Here is a 16,164-nt window from a genome sequence, read left to right on the forward strand (position 1 = left end):
AGTCTGTTTATGTTTATTGTGATCATTAGTATTTGGGTTCATTTCTATCATCATATTTTGTGCTTTTTAAAAAAATCACATATTTTCTACTTTTTTTCCTTTTTGGAGTTGATCATATTTTCCTGGTTTCTTTTTTCTCTTCTGCCAGTTTGGAAATCATACATTCTGTTTTAATTCTTTTAGTGACACTATTTCTATTTTTAGCATGCATTCCGGATTAATTTTAGAATCAAGCCACTCTAATAGATATCTCTCTTCCTAAATAAAAATTTTTCGAATGTTCTAGTCAAAATTATTCCTCTCTCATCTTATATATTATTGTCTGGTATTTTGGTTCTACCTTGTTTCTGTACCTCGAAAAATTATTATTATTTTATTCAGTGTTTTTCAGATTTACTCACATATTTACCAGTTTAGTTTCTTACCACTGCTTCTTGACTTTCTTTGCTTCCTTCAGGTTCATTTTTCTCCATCCCAAAGAACATAGTATTTATTTCAAAGGGGCTGTGAGTGATATATGTTCCCAATCTTTTTAAACTGAAAATACCTTTAATTTATCCTCACTCTTGAATGATAGGTTAGCTGGGAATATAATTCTGAATTGAAAGCTTCTTTCTTTTTTTTAAAAATTTATTTATTTTAAGTAATTTATTTTTGGCTAGTTGGGTCTTTGTTGCCGCGCGCGGGCTTTCTCTAGTTGTGGCGAGCGGGGGCTACTCTTTGTTGCGCTGTGCGGGCTTCTCATTTTGGTGGCTTCTCTTGTTGTGGAGCATGGGCTCTAGGCACATGGGCTTCAGTAGTTGTGGCTAACGGGGTCAGTAGTTGTGGCTCACAGGCATCGGTAGTTGTGGCTCATGGGCTCTAGAGTGCAGGCCCAGTAGTTGTGGCACACGGGCTTAGTTGCTCTGCGGCACGTGGGATCTTCCTGGACTAGGACTTGAGCCCATGTCCCCTGCATTGGCAGGTGGATTCTTAACCACTGAGCCACCAGGGAAGCCTGAAAACTTCTTTCTTAAAGACATTATCCCATTGTGTTCTGCTATATAAACTTACAGTAACTGAAACGTTTTGGTACCAGCACAGGAATAGAAAAATAGATCTATGAAAAAGTGTAGAAAATCTGGAAGAAGATACTTTTATACACAATTATTTATTAAATGACAAGGCATTTTATAAAAATCAATGGGAAAAGCTTATTTAATAAATGGTATGTGGAAAGTTGTACATCCATTTGGAAAAACATAACATGAAATATCAATATGACATAATAGAAGCATACATAAAATTTCAAATAGGTTTGAACCACAAAAGTGTTTAAAAAAGATATAGGAGAATATTTGTGTAATCTTTATGTGAAACAAAAAGGCAGATGTGACTATGTACTAAATCTTCTTATGACAGAAGACACCATGAGCAGAGTTAAAAGATATATTAACAGCTAAGACAAATATTGAATACAACAAAAGTTATCATTCCTATATAAAGAGCCTTTGTAGGTAATTAAGGAGATAAAGAGCAAAAGAAGCAAATACGCAATATACAAGTAAGAGAAAATGAAGGGCAAACATTTTAGTCAACCTTGCTAGTAATTGAAAAAATACAAAGTAAAATGAGACTGTTTAGTCACTTGCCAGATTAGCAAAGATTAAAAATGATTTTTAATGTCCAATGGTGTTATAAGAAAATAGGTAGCCCTTAAAGTATTATTTAGATTATAAATTTTAAAGTAGTTTTGAAGGGCAATCTATCAATATGTATCAAAATTTTAAATTTTAATTTAAACGAGCAACTTGGTTCAGCAACTTGACTTCTTTCTGTTTATTATAAGGGAGTAATTGGATACAGGTACAAAGATGCATTTTCATTGTAATGTGTAATATAGTAGCAAAGAAATTGGAACCAACCTAGAGTTCCATCAACAGGGGACACTTTAAATAAGTGGTGCTATACTCATAGAACAGAATGCTATACAGATTTTTTAATTGTTATAAAATGATACATTTTTAATAAAAAAGGGAGGTTATACAATTATATATATACACACATATATACATACACTATGTATGTCCTAAAGTTGTATACAAAATATGGAAAAGTATAAAAGCATTAAAAGAAAACTGACTTTAAGCCAAAATTTGTGATCGTCTATATTTTCCAGATTTTTTCAATTACTTTATTGTTTGAAATAAACTTATTTGTGTTAAGTCTGTAAAAAGAATACACAGACACACACACACGCAAAAGAATTTAAGGATGTATTATTAAAAGTGCATTATTTATAATCAGTTCCTAACTTTTCCTTATCTTCTTCCTGAAGAAGATTTCTAATTTCATGGTTTGGAAACTGAGGTATACCAGCACTCTTTAAAAGAGAAATGGATTTAGATTTAGAAATGGAATAGATGACCTTGAAGTGGAAACCTAAAGATCATTTGGGCTATTGTCCCTAAAAAGTCATTACTGATTTTGCCAGTACAGTCAGTCACAAATATAATAATCTTTAGTACGTGCCCCACAGGCTCCAGAAATAAAAGTCAGGCTCCTGTTCTAAGGCACATTCTGTGAATAGACTCAGGTCTTCCAGTGATATCACTGCTTCATTTTTACCCTGGCGACTGGGGGAACTTGACTGCTGGGTTGGAGAAGAGATGGGAAAGCAGTGTGTTATCATCTGCTCTCTGCTTTAGGCTCCCGGAGAGAAAGGTGTGGGTACCGCGTAGTTCGAAGGCAGAGAAATTCTGATGAGCAGCTGCACTGCCTGAGCAAAGCCCAGAAAAATGGCGGGCACGCGACCCGCGTGAAGGAGCTGCTGCTGAGTGCCCTGAGCCCAGAGCAGCTGGTGCTCACACTCCTCGAGGCCGAGCCGCCCCACGTGCTCGTGAGCCGCCCCAGCACGCCCTTCACCGAGGCCTCCATGATGATGTCCCTGACCAAGCTGGCTGACAAGGAACTGGTGCACATGATCGGCTGGGCCAAGAAAATTCCGGGTAGGGCTTTCTGGGTCTTAGCTTTAAATTTATTTGTGGAAAGGGCCGCCTCTAACATTTATGGGGCAAGAATACAAAATGGAGGTCCACGTTGTGTCTTGGGTATTTAGCAGTTTGAGAGCTTGATTTATAACCTTTAAAAGAAATATGTTCTTTCTTCCTATTTTGACATGTATGCCTTTAACACGTCCTGGAAGACCAGGTTCCAGTTTAGAATTCTTGAATTCCTCTGAGTTCTGTACCAGACATGGCAGTGCAGAAAGAGTTGTATATGGTGGACCCCTTCTCTTCCTGACTCCTTGCCTTCTTCTCCCACTCCTGGATCCATCCCACACCACCTTGCACACACTCCATTCTACCTGTCCACATCTCCTACAGACACTAGCCTGTTGGCCACGTCTCATGCCTAGATCTGGTCTGGGACAGAGGACCCAGGGAAGAGACCCACCCAGGCTCTGGAAGTGGATATGAGGCCATTTAGACAGGAAATTCTAGGGTCCTGGGACCTGGAACATGGTCTAAAAAGGAAGGGATCTGGGCTCCACCTTAACCCATCTCTTGGCTGTGGACTTCTCACCTTGGGGGGAGGGGTGGGGCTCAGTATGACCAGTATGAAAGTGAAACATTTCTCAGATGCTAAATAGGAACTGTAAAATTTTGTTCCAATAGAGAAAGAATCAGTAGTATGTACATATATGTGGATAAATAGAGTAAATCAGCTGTAGAAGTAACATGAATCATCAATAAACCTGGAATGCTTTTTAACTTGATAGACTTAAAAATGGGCTTGGTTATTCGTAAATTGTCATTTAGAACATTCATTTTCCATCCTATAATGTGTCCACTTTCCAAGACCAGTTTGTAACATATACTGCATTGTCACCATCTAATTATTATTTGAATTGGTGTTTCTCTGAAAGAATGAATCAAGGATTCTAACATAGAATGACAGCAACCCACCATTCCCCTGGAAGGGCTTCTCCATGTATGTCTATACATTTGTCTAAGAAATGAGGTCTCTCTCCAAGTTCTAAGCCACTAGGGACAATTTCCATGGCCTGGAGGTCAGCAACTGCATTAAGCACATTTTAAAGATTGAGAAGGGGGCATGAAGCTGGGTGACAGAGCAGCTGGGTGTAAGAGCCTCAGGTAATAGTATCCATAGGGGTCATTTGTTTGCTTCTGAGCTTTCTGAGAATTTCCGGGTTTTCCACTTTGGTTTTGATAGTCTAGCATCTTCACCTTTGCCAGAATGCTGTTTTATTCTCAGCTCTTTCCCATAGGAGACAATACTGACGCAATTTCCTCTAGCTTTTGCTCTACGTGTACTCCAAGCCTAGTTTTCAAGATCCCACGTGGAGAGTAGTGGTGAAATTAATTACTCCTGAGAGCTGTGCAGCTTCTTTAACACCAAACTCTTAAGCTGCATTAGTCCCTCTTCAAGCCTGGTATTTTGGAAAATTTTCAGAAAGCTTAGGCATAGTCTGAAGCTGTGGGATTTTTTTTCCCCCTTTCTCAGCTAATATAGTCATTGTCTAAACCAAAAAAAATTGGAATATCACCTAGCCTTGGTTTTGCTGAATATCTACAAGTATGAAAAGCTTGATCTCCTTTGGGTAGGCTTATTGTCTATAACTGTGGGTGAGATTGAAACGTGTACACATATCAGGAACTGGAACTGAGTGTAGAATGTGGCTTTGGAAAGGATTTATCCATCTTTCCATTCATTACTCTATTAAATTCTCCTTTGTGCAGATTTGTGTTATAATCGTTCAAAGATTTGAACCATGTGTGTTCTCTGTGCCATAGTTTCCTCATCTGTGAAATGAGGATGATGAGAGATCCTAGCTGTCGGAAATTCTCAGAGATAGGCCTTGTTGCCCCCATTTTTCCTGTAAGGAAACAAAGACTTCATAGGAGATTAAGTAACTAGCTGGGATGAGGCCGAGCAGGGTTCTAAGCAGAATGCATTGCACTCCAAGGCCATTTGTTTATATTTACTATACTTATATTATACTGCCTCCTCCTCTTACGGTGGCTTACGGAGGAAGCACCGGTGATCTCTGCTTCTGAAGTGCTCACCTCCCTTAGGGACCTGTTTCAGTTGTTACCTATCCTCTTCAGCGTACAGTAGCTTAGAGACAGCACACCTACTCAGAAGAATGATTCTAACGCTAGATGGGAAATGTTAAGCAATTGAAGAAACTCTTTCAGCTGGAGCACTGACTTTCTGCAGGGGTTGGCCCTGCTCTCTCTGCAAGCCTCCCATCCGCACCCCCACTCTCCCATCCCCCCACTCCTCCTGGCCCCAGTCATGGGCTGGGCCATATTGGCAGCCCCTCTGACTGGCAGCTGAGCTCTGTCTTTCTCAGTAGTGCGGAGGGATTATTAGGATATAACCAGCAAAGGTCAGGGCCAGCTTTCTGTTCTTCCCTAGCATCTGTCTGGGGAGCTGTATAAGCCCAGGTGACAGTCCTTTAGAAATTCTGAATGAAGTACATTTCTCTCTAGAAGGGGTTTGAGACTAGAAAATAGTGAGTACTCACTGTGAGTTCAAGATTTTCTCACTTGTCAGCATTTAGCAATGTCTTTAAAATATTGACTTTCCCCCCCCCGCCCTGTATGATTGCTCTTCTGTTTTTATGGAACGGGGGAGCTGAGGAGGAGGGTGGGGTGTGCTCACAGCCTCTTGCTTTCCCCAGGCTTCGTGGAGCTCAGCCTGTACGACCAAGTGCGGCTCTTGGAGAGCTGCTGGTTGGAGGTGCTCATGGTGGGGCTGATGTGGCGCTCCATCGACCACCCCGGCAAGCTCATCTTTGCTCCAGACCTCGTTCTGGACAGGTGAGAAAAAAATACTTTGTGTTTCTTCTCTGACTGGTTTGAGTGAGGTGCTGAGTGAAGTGGGAACAAAGTCCTGGGTTCTGCAATTAAAACCTTACTCCTGAGAGGGCAGGTAAGAGGAGGATAATGTCATGAGTTCCTTCACTGGGTCAAGAACCCAAGAAGGAGAGCATGGGCACAATGATTAAGTGTCCTGTGACTCATTCTTACCGTTTCTTAGAATGAAAAGAGCATGGGCACAGTGATTAAGTGTCTTGTGACTCATTCTTACCTATTCTTTCAGTGTGGCAGCATTCACTGGCCAGACCACAACAGGGGCCTGTGTCCTGCAGGGTATATGGCCACTAAGTGTACACGTCAACTTAGATTTTTCTGCACTAAAAAACTCCATTTTCAGGTTATAATTTTAAGCTGTCCTGCTGTTTTTTCCACTGGAAGGGACCCTGTACATCTCCAGCTATTTGGACAGGTGATGAAATTCTTACAAATCTACCAAGTTTATTTTAACATGCTTTAACTCACTCTAACTACATGTACTATATAGCATTTTTGGCAATAGCCGTGGAACGAATGGTTATTAAAACCAGATGAAAGTTAACGGAAACTGGGGAACGATAGTGTTAATGTGATAACTTGGTTGCATTTAGTTTTCTTTTAAAGATGGTGCAGAAAAGGAACCAATTTTTAATTGACTTAGGTGAACTGTTCGTGGAGAGAAAGCTGGAATGTACAACACTCAGGCTTTTTAGGAGAAAAGTAGAATGCTTTCTTGGGGTAAATTTGAACAGTTTGAAAATCTCCATGGAAATTGATTTCCACATTCCTTATATTGAAAAAAGTGCTAGTGTTGAATATTCAGTCACATTTGACTCTGTGCACAAAGAAGGATGCCTAGTGTTATGAATGGAAAGGATCTGCCCCTTGGCATTGCCTCTTTAGATCATCAGAAGATCCCCATGCACATCTTACTCAGATGAAAAGTAATAGCCCAGGGAATTAGCACCCACTCTGTCTGTTGTCATGGATGACAGCATTGACAACACTGTTCTAAGTAACAGAGGTGTGTTGGTGGAGAACAGGGCCGTTGGGAAGAGCTGGAGCGTGGACTGTGGCTCCACTAGGAGCAAGCCCAGAGGGAGGTTCTGGAAGCCCAGACCCTTCAGCAGCAATCAAAATAGCTAACTTATTGGCTTCCAGGCACCATCTTAAGCACTGATATGTGTTAAGTCATTTCATCTTCACAACAGCCCTTTATGGGTAAGCACCATTATTATCCCTGTCCTTCAGATATGGAAACAGGAGGTAGGTAACTTACCTGCAGTTAGCAAGTGATGCAGCTGGGCACAGGGGCTGGCTGTGAAGTTCACACTCTTACCTACAACAGTACATGCCTCCCAGCGGGATAGAGAACTGGAAGAGGAAAGAGGAGGAGGCCAAAAGGCAAAGTAACTTTCTACTTTATTCTTTTATCTCAGAACAACTCTGTTTCACTCTCTGCACCTCAGAAGCCTTCTCCTCCTCATCTCAGGGTACCATGTTGCGAGGCAGGCTGCAAGGCCAAGCACCCAGCCAAGCCATCAGTCTTATTCATTCACTCATTATATTCCACTTGGCATTTAAAGGCACACACACACACAAATATACACACAAAATTCCCTAGAAGTTAGTGCTAGGAAGAAGTTCTATCCTTTGGTGAACCAATAAATTTGCAGACTTTGGGACTGTGTTATTTTATTTTTTGCCTTGATTTCTAAAATTGATGCCACATTTAGTGTTTATTTTCAGTGACTATTTCATTCCTGGTTTTTAGTACAACTAACTTACCTCTTTGTGCGGGTTCTTTAACTCCCATGTGTATATAAATTACTGTAAATTGACACCAATCCCAGATAAATTTTAGGCTTACCTGTTGGTTAAGTAATAGAAGAAAAAAAAGTAATTTTTCTTATATGTTATTTTAATAGACTCACATTACTTTATAAATATTTGGATGTGTTATTTTTTTTACAACATAGAAATTGAGTATATTTGAGGATGAAAGAGGAGTTCTTAGGAATTGTAAATGCATTCACATTGAACAGGCATTTTTTTGGAGTGCCTACTAGTGGTTATTTTTTGTTGCAGTCCCTACTTGATTTGAGCACTCTGTAAAGTATAGAATTTCAATTCCGAGACTCTTAGTGCATCTGTTATACAGATAAATACATTTTAATGTAATGGGTATGTTTCTGGAGGAGCTGCTTATTCAAAAATGTTCAAAATGTGACTTATTCCAAAAGTCAGGGATCGTGCACCATAAAAGTGTTCTATTGTGAATCTTTTTTGCAACGTGAATAAATAATTTTCACACTACATGAAAATAATTGTCTTTTGGTAGATTGTCCTGTCAGAGTTCCTTTAAGTGGTGGTATGACCATGTAAGCAGTGAATACAATTAAATTAGCCTATTTCTTTGTGGAGACTGAGACTATAATTTGTTTCCCTTTATTCTTGTTGAGGCTTCTGCAGCGAGAAAACTTGAACCTACTGAGGATGAGAGGAAAATCCGGGTATCTCAGCTTATTTCTAACAAGGTAGTTCTTTTAGTAATCACTAGAATCCCAATTCATGTGAAGATCTACCACAGAATCTGAACTTCTACTTGCTCAGAAAATCATATATGCTAAGACATTATGTGTCCTTAGCATCAATAGGAAACTGTCAAATGTTATTAAAAAGTCAGAGGAAGTGGATGTTTATGGAGTTCTGTGGACTCACAAGTGTAAATGTACTGAGTTTGCATTCACCTCAGGTATTTGTATATTGAACTTTCTTCAAGAGACTGACAGAATTTTCACTTCTGAATTTGTATTTCCCTTTTGTACTCAGATCATTTCACCTGAGTTCAATATTTAAGTCCTTCCCATGTGCTAAGCTCTCCCAACCCTATTGCCACCCACACAAAGACAGACAAACTGTGGTCTATTAGCCACATGTGTGCTGCCAGCGGATATATATATGCCAGTACAAAACAGTGAACCCCAAAGGGAAGCCCACTCTTTCAACACGTTGTCCTTGGTATCAAACAGAATATTTTTCTTTTATAAAGGGAGTGGTTATCAAATATAAGATAGTCCACATGGAACTACTACTTTTATTTTTATTTAGCACTGGTTTTTGGGGAAATGGAGTGTCAAAGTAAATTTCCATGAGTAGTTTGGTTTGATTGATATATTGTTTCAGTATTTTAACATCCAAATCATATACCCACTAGGTTGAATTCAGATCTTTTAAACCTGTCTTAATTTCTTACTCGTAATTCAGTGTCAATCATAGTTACTTACAGAATAAATGAAATAGGTCTCATTGATTGTAAAGTCCTTCCTCACTCTGTTCTGTATAACTCATTTTAAAGTAGAACTCTATTAGGGTGTCCTTTATAAGATATTGTACCTTATTGCCCCTATATTTCTCATTTATTTTCTAGAAATGTATTTGTTTTCTACATCCTGTGAAGTGAATAAAAATATTGTAACCTTGCCACCCCTTGAATGAGATGGTTGGCTCTCACACCTGCTGGAGAAAGCAATCAGACCTTGCTCTTTACAACTGGTTGAGAAATTCACTTTTTCCATGCGGTACATATGTTCTGATTACTTTGAGCTGCAGCATTTATCAAGGCCTAAGATACCCTGAAATATAAACTCTACCTCCATTAAAAAAAAAAAATTTAGTTATTTATTTTGGCTGCACCGGGTCTTAGTTGCGGCATGCAGACTCTTAGTTGTGGCACGTGAGATCTAGTTCCCCTGACCAGGGATGGAATCCAGGCCCCCTGTCTTACCCACTGGACCACCAGGGAAGTCCCTCTACCTCCATTTTTGAAATATGAATTTACATTTTAAATGGTATGTATTTCGATGAGGAAATGGTGCTAACTTCAGTATTTAGAGATGTGTTTTTAGGCACAGGTGGCAGCTTCTGCAAAATAGGATTGATTTCAAATGAGTCCCCTTATCGTACTACTTGGGGAGGTGTGTGTGTGTGCGTGCCTGTGTGTGTGTGTGTGCATGCACACATGTGCCCGTGACCCCACCTCTGAGTCTCACAAAAGAGTAAAGAGCCAAACTATTAAATTGTCAATGCAGGACTTGTTGGATTTTTTGTTTTTGCCCCCAGAGATATTTTAAAACTAGCTTTTCTCAGTATCAGATGTCCTTAAACCCACCAATTACAGTTTCTAATAATTAATTGTCCTAGGCTGAGTGATTTGATGATTGGCTTGAGGGGCATTCAAGTGAATAAGTGAATAAGTATTTCTTGTGCCTCTGCTATGTGCAGGGCATGCATGTCCTTACTGGACATTAGCAGCAGGCTGCCTGGGAAAGCCCAGAGCAGGGGAGGTGGGCGGATGGCATATGGAGGGCTGGGCCTTTCCTATAGATTTTGGCACCCTTTGCCCAGGGCTCTGATTCTCCAAAGTGGCCTTTCCCTTAGGAGTGACTTCTAGGGGGCACTGACATTTTATCACTTAACCTGTGCACTTTCAGGAAGTCTAAACTGGTTTCCAAAGTTACCGCGCTTGTTTGCCAGTGTGCGCAGTTTGCATACTTGTAGCTTTGTGTAGTGAGCTTGCGGGGGTGTGAACGCTGTGGACTTCAGGATCCTGGTAAGCGGGCATCCAAGCATAGCACCAAATAGGAAAGGCTTTAGCAGGATTGGTAGTACCCACTGGTGCCAGTTCATTTGAACTCTACAGAGGCCCTTTCTCCAACTACTACCATCACTGGAAATGTCCTGGCTTGGGGTTGGGAGAAGGAGGAGGGACCAGCCAGTGTTCTTTGAAGATCTCAGGTCCCCTTCAGGGGCTGCTACGGAGACTGAAAATGAAACTTGCAGAAACTCATGGCCACCATAGCTGCCCTTTGCTGTGTACTGCAGGCTTTTAGAAGCAAATGAATGTTTCGTGGTGAAATCATTTAACTGCTTGCTTGTCAAGGACTTCCAGTAGCTCTATGACTGATGATAATGGAAGTTGTTTTGGGAGCAGTGAGGTGGAATAATGTGTGTCTGGCTGGAGTGAATTGAAGCTGGTATTTTCTAGGTACAGTTCAAGTAATTTACTTCAAAAGTATGCTTAAACATTCATTTCCGTAAGGAGTGCTCAAAAGAATCTCGATTACATAGTCCAAAGTTTGTCTAAAACTTTTGCTTAAAAATAATCTTTGGCACATCAAAATTACCATGTCTCCATTTCTACCTTCCTTTCCTGATTCTAATCCATCTTCTGTAATTGTGATTTCTTTGTATGTCATATTAGCTTTTCTTCAAACTGCATTTAAATGTCTCTTAGTTTCCCCACCAGTTTCTAGTTGACCACCAGGATGTGAGAGTTAAGCCCTAGATATAAAGTAATATTTCTTCTTGGGATATTTGCTTCTGTAATGTTCAGTCTTTCCTCATTAATACTTCAGAGTTTTTTGATGAGAACATGGACTGTATCATTTTAGTAATATGTGTCATATTGAGGGCTGGTTGGCTGACAGAGTTTAGATCAAAAATAATGAACAGAAATGGTATTCCTTTAAGAAAACATTTGGTGAATAGGTAGGAGGAAAATGTACTTCCAGTGCACACTGTTGCCTAAAGAGTATATATTCAAATGTTTGCTTTATGGACTTCTAGGAAATGCCCTGTCTTCCTTATATAAAAATAATTCTAGTAATTTCACATTTCTGGGTGTGGTCTCATTACTATCTTGTTATAGTTAAAGGGTGTACAAGATGAAACTTGAGATTAAAAAGAAAATACTCCTTATTGCTTTCGATGGTTACCGGAAGCTGTATGTTCCTTACATTTCTAAATGGACTTTTGTAGGGATGAAGGGAAATGTGTAGAAGGAATTCTGGAAATCTTTGACATGCTCCTGGCAACGACTTCAAGGTTTCGCGAGTTAAAACTCCAACACAAAGAATATCTCTGTGTCAAGGCCATGATCCTCCTCAACTCCAGTAAGTAACCACACAGCTGGGCCATGTTTTATGGGGGAGAGATGCTGTTTCTAGAGCTGGCATGGTGTTGAGGAGTACTGAGTTTCTTTCTTTTTTTTTTTTCTTTTTCTGAATTTCGTATTTTATTTAAAAAGGGGAAAATGGCTTTTTCGGACTTTTCTGTTTCATTTTATAGGCATTTAAACTGTAGTTAACTTTTGGTAATTTGAATATAAATTATTCGTTGGGTGAATTACTGGTAGTAATTTAAAAAGTAGCTGAAACCACTCTACTGGAAAAGGAAAAAACGAACTTCAAAATGTTTACCTCTCATCCTTTTTTCTTTTTTTGACATTTTAGTTTATTTCATTGTGATGTAATTGACATATAACACTGTATTAGTTTCAGGTATACAACATAAATGATTTGAATTTTTTTATAACTTTATTTTTATTTCTTTCTTTATTTTTGGCTGCATTGGGTCTTCGTTGCTGCATGAGAGCTTTCTCTAGTTGCAGCGAGCGAGGGCTACTCTTTGTTGTGGTGCGCAGCTTCTCATTGTGGTGGCTTCCCTTGCCGCGGAGCACGGGCTCTAGGCACGCAGGCTTCAGTAGTTGTGGCACACGGGCTCCAGTAGTTGTGGCTCATGGGTTCTAGAGGGCAGGCTCAGTCGTTGTGGCTCACGGGCCTAGTTGCTCTGTGGCATGTGGGATCTTTGCAGACCAGGGCTCGAACCCGTGTCCCCTGCATTGGCAGGTGGGCTCTTAACCACTGCGCCAGCAGGGAAGTCCCAGATGATTTGAATTTTGTGTATATTGAGAAATGATCACAATAAGTCAACACCCATCACCATACATAGTTAACAAAACTTTTTTCTTGTGATGAGAACTTTTAAGATCTGCTTTCTTAGCAACTTTCAAATATGCAATACAGCATTATTAACTATCGTCACCATGCTGTACATTATATCCCCATGACTGATGTATTTTATAACTGGACTTTCAGCCCCTTTTCAGTGTTTATACGGACCTTTTACATGGTTAACATGCATTTATATTTACTATTTTGGGTTCTGCTTTTACAAGTTCATTTATTCATTCATTTCATTCATTCATTCACTAAAGACGTTGAGGATATATGTATTCCTGCCCTCCCATGGCTCATAGAGAGAGAGAGAAAACAAATTCGCTAAAAAGAATGATCTCAGTGCTATCACAAAGTGTGTAGAGAGCACTGAGTACTCTGGGAAGACAGGAGGAGAACTGCTGAAGTGATTGCAGAAGGGAACGATGTTTGGGTGTTGAATGAGTTGATGGGCAGGTGGGAGGGGTAGGCAGGGAAGAATGAAAGGACGGGGGTAAGCCAGGAGCTGCAAGTCATGCTGTGGAAGAGCAGGGGGAGGTGGACAAGGTTGTAAAATGCAGTGTTGAAGATTACTGAGTGTAACTCCTGTTGAGAATTGTTGCCTGGGGCATTGAGCAGCCCTAGAAGAGGGTCAGGCAGGGAAGTATCATGGACAGATAGGCATTCTTTTTTTTTTTTTTGTGGTACGCGGGCCTCTCACTGTTGTGGCCTCTCCTGTTGCGGAGCACAGGCTCCGGACGTGCAGGCCCAGCAGCCATGGCTCACGGGCCCAGCCACTCCGTGGCATGTGGGATCTTCCCGGACCGGGGCACGAACCCGTGTCCCCTGCATTGGCAGGCGGACTCTCAACCACTGCACCACCAGGGAAGCCCCAGATAGGCATTCTTGAAAGGTCACTCTGGCTTCCGTGCGGAGGACTGACGGGAGAGGGGAGAGACTGAGGCAAGGGGCCTAACAGGAGTTATTAGGAAAAATGAGAGCCAGAACTAAGTTGGTGTGGAGGGGCCTGGGAGGAAGGGACCTGACTTGAGGGAAATATATGGGTTAGAGGCGGGAAATGAGGAAAGCATCTAAGATGTATGTATGTTGTAGCTTTGTTGTTTTTTTCTTATTATATAAATAATACCTGGTTATTGTAAACATTCAAACAAAAGAAAAACATACAAAGAAGAAAATAAAAATCACTAGGAATCCCCCCTCTCTGCCCTAGATAACCACCATATCTTCGGTGACTGTTCTTTAACAGCTCTTGATAGAGAGATAGAGATAGATATGTACACATATGCTCATATATAAAGTTTTACATAAACAGCATAGCATCTTGTATTAAAAGTTATGGAAACTTTGAAGGAGGCTTGCTTTGATCCCATTTTTTCTTGATCCTTCCACCCAGACACCAAGTAGCTAATCTTAACAACCAGAGGGTAGCCTTTATACCTTCTTCCATCCTCTAATAATCATTTAAAATAATACCTCACCTCCGGTATATACACAGACCTTTTTTCCCCCATTTAAAAAACTTGGGACACTACATACAAATACTTCTTTGCATCTTGCTTTTTTCCTTTTCAGAGTGCTGTGAAATCCCTTCAGGACAGTGAGGAGAGATCTAACTCAGTCTTTGAAGCAAGGGCATTGTCTATGTCGTTCAGCCTTTTCTCTATTGATGGGCCTTTGTTTAATATACGTTTTCTATATTTTTTACCATTATAAACATTGCTACAATTAATAGAGACGTATTATTTTGCACACATTTCTAAGTTTCTGGGTAGTTTTCATCCTGTTCAGTTTGCTGTCTACCTGATGGTATTCAATCCAGCTGCTGTGCCAGGTATTGATTGCTTTGCTTAGCTGTTTACTCTTGTTGGGCCTTTAGGTTATTGTTTTTTGTTTTTTTTTCTTTATTTCTCAAATAATATGTATGTCCAGGTTTTAATTCTCAAGTGATGACCTACAGACTTCATTTGGGCAATGTATGGGGCTTTATTACCTAGATTTTATCCAATTTTAGAGCATAGTGTTTGAAACAGCAGAAATCTGTGAGATGGTATTATGCTACTTTATTTTAAATCAGACTAAGCAGCAGTTCCTGAAGCCAAAACTCAATGCAGAACCTGTGGCCACATGGGTCGCAGGCTGTCTCCTGATGTGGGAGCAGCTGACCTCTCCCCCTCCAGTCTATATTCATTTCCTCTCTAATAGGTGCTCTTGGGCATTGGCACTGGTTTTGATGAAAGGGAAACACATAGAGCAGTGCTTCTCAAACTCTCTATGGTGAAGCACCAGGTTTCTTTTTCTTTTATAATTTCCAAATTGTTATAGATACTTTATTTTTATTTTTATTAGCGTATAGTTGATTTACAGTGTTGTGTTAGTTTCTGCTGTACAACAAAGTGAATCAGTTATACATATATCCACTCCTTTTTATTTTTTTAACATTTAAATATTTATTTATTTATTTGTCTGCACTGGGTCTTAGTTGCGGCATGGGGGATCTTCGTTGCTGCTTGTGGGATCTTTGTTGCGGCATGCGGGATCTAGTTCCCTGACCAGGGATCAAACCTGGGCCCCCTGCATTGGGAGCACGGAGTCTTAACCCCTGGATCACCAGGGAAGTCCCTATTCACTCTTTTTTTAGATTCTTTTCCCATATAGGTCATTACAGAGTATTGAGTAGAGTTCCCTGTGCTATACAGTAGGTCCTTATTATTTATCTGTTTTATATATAGTAGTGTGTATATGTCAATCCCAATCTCCTAATTTATCCCTCCTCCCCTCCTCCCTGGTAACCATAAGTTTGTTTTCTACATCTGTGACTCTATTTCTGTTTTGTAAATAAGTTCATTTGTATCATTTTTTTAGATTCCTCATGTAAGCGATATCATATGATATTTGTCTTTCTCCATCTGACTTACTTCACTTAGCATGATAATCTCTGGGTCCATCCATGTTGCTGCAAATGGCATTTTTCACTCTTTTATGGCTGAGTAATATTCCATTGTATATATATACCACATCTTTATCCATTCATCTGTAGATGGACATTTAGGTTGCTTCCATGTCTTGGCTTTTGTAAATAGAGCTGCTATGAACATTGGGGTGCATGTATCTTTTCAAATTATGGTTTTCTCCAGATATATGCCCAAGAGTGGGACTGCTGGATCATATGGTAGTTCTATTTTTAGTTTTTTAAGGAACCTCCATAATGTTGTACCAATTTACATTCCCACCAACAGTGTAGGAGGGTTTCCTTTTCTCCACACCCTCTCCAATATTTATTGTTTGTAGACTTTTCGATGATGGCCATTCTGACCGGTGTGAGGTGATACCTCATTGTAATTTTGATTTGCATTTTTCTAATAATTAGTGATGTTGAGCATCTTTTCATGTGCTTTTTGGCCATCTGTATGTCTTCTTTGGAGAAATATCTATTTAGATCTTCTGCCCATTTTTGGATTGGGTTGTTGGTTTTTTTGACATAGAGCTGCATGAGCTGTTTGTAT

The 16,164-nt window shown here is 40.0% G+C and overlaps 1 protein-coding gene across 1 annotated transcript in view; it reads left to right on the top strand.

Annotated features, from left to right (window-relative positions):
* The window catches only part of ESR2 (estrogen receptor 2), a gene marked incomplete at both ends in the record, with an annotated part of 46,950 nt that overhangs the window by 15,752 nt on the left and 15,034 nt on the right, over positions 1-16,164 (top strand). Inside the window, 4 exon segments of the mRNA XM_082840827.1 lie at positions 2,688-2,987; positions 5,690-5,828; positions 6,768-6,821; positions 11,685-11,818. Coding sequence (XP_082696953.1) covers positions 2,688-2,987; positions 5,690-5,828; positions 6,768-6,821; positions 11,685-11,818 — 627 coding nt within the window.

Source organism: Leucopleurus acutus (genome assembly GCF_964270905.1).
Source record: "Leucopleurus acutus genome assembly, chromosome: 1".
Taxonomy (NCBI): domain Eukaryota; kingdom Metazoa; phylum Chordata; class Mammalia; order Artiodactyla; family Delphinidae; genus Leucopleurus; species Leucopleurus acutus.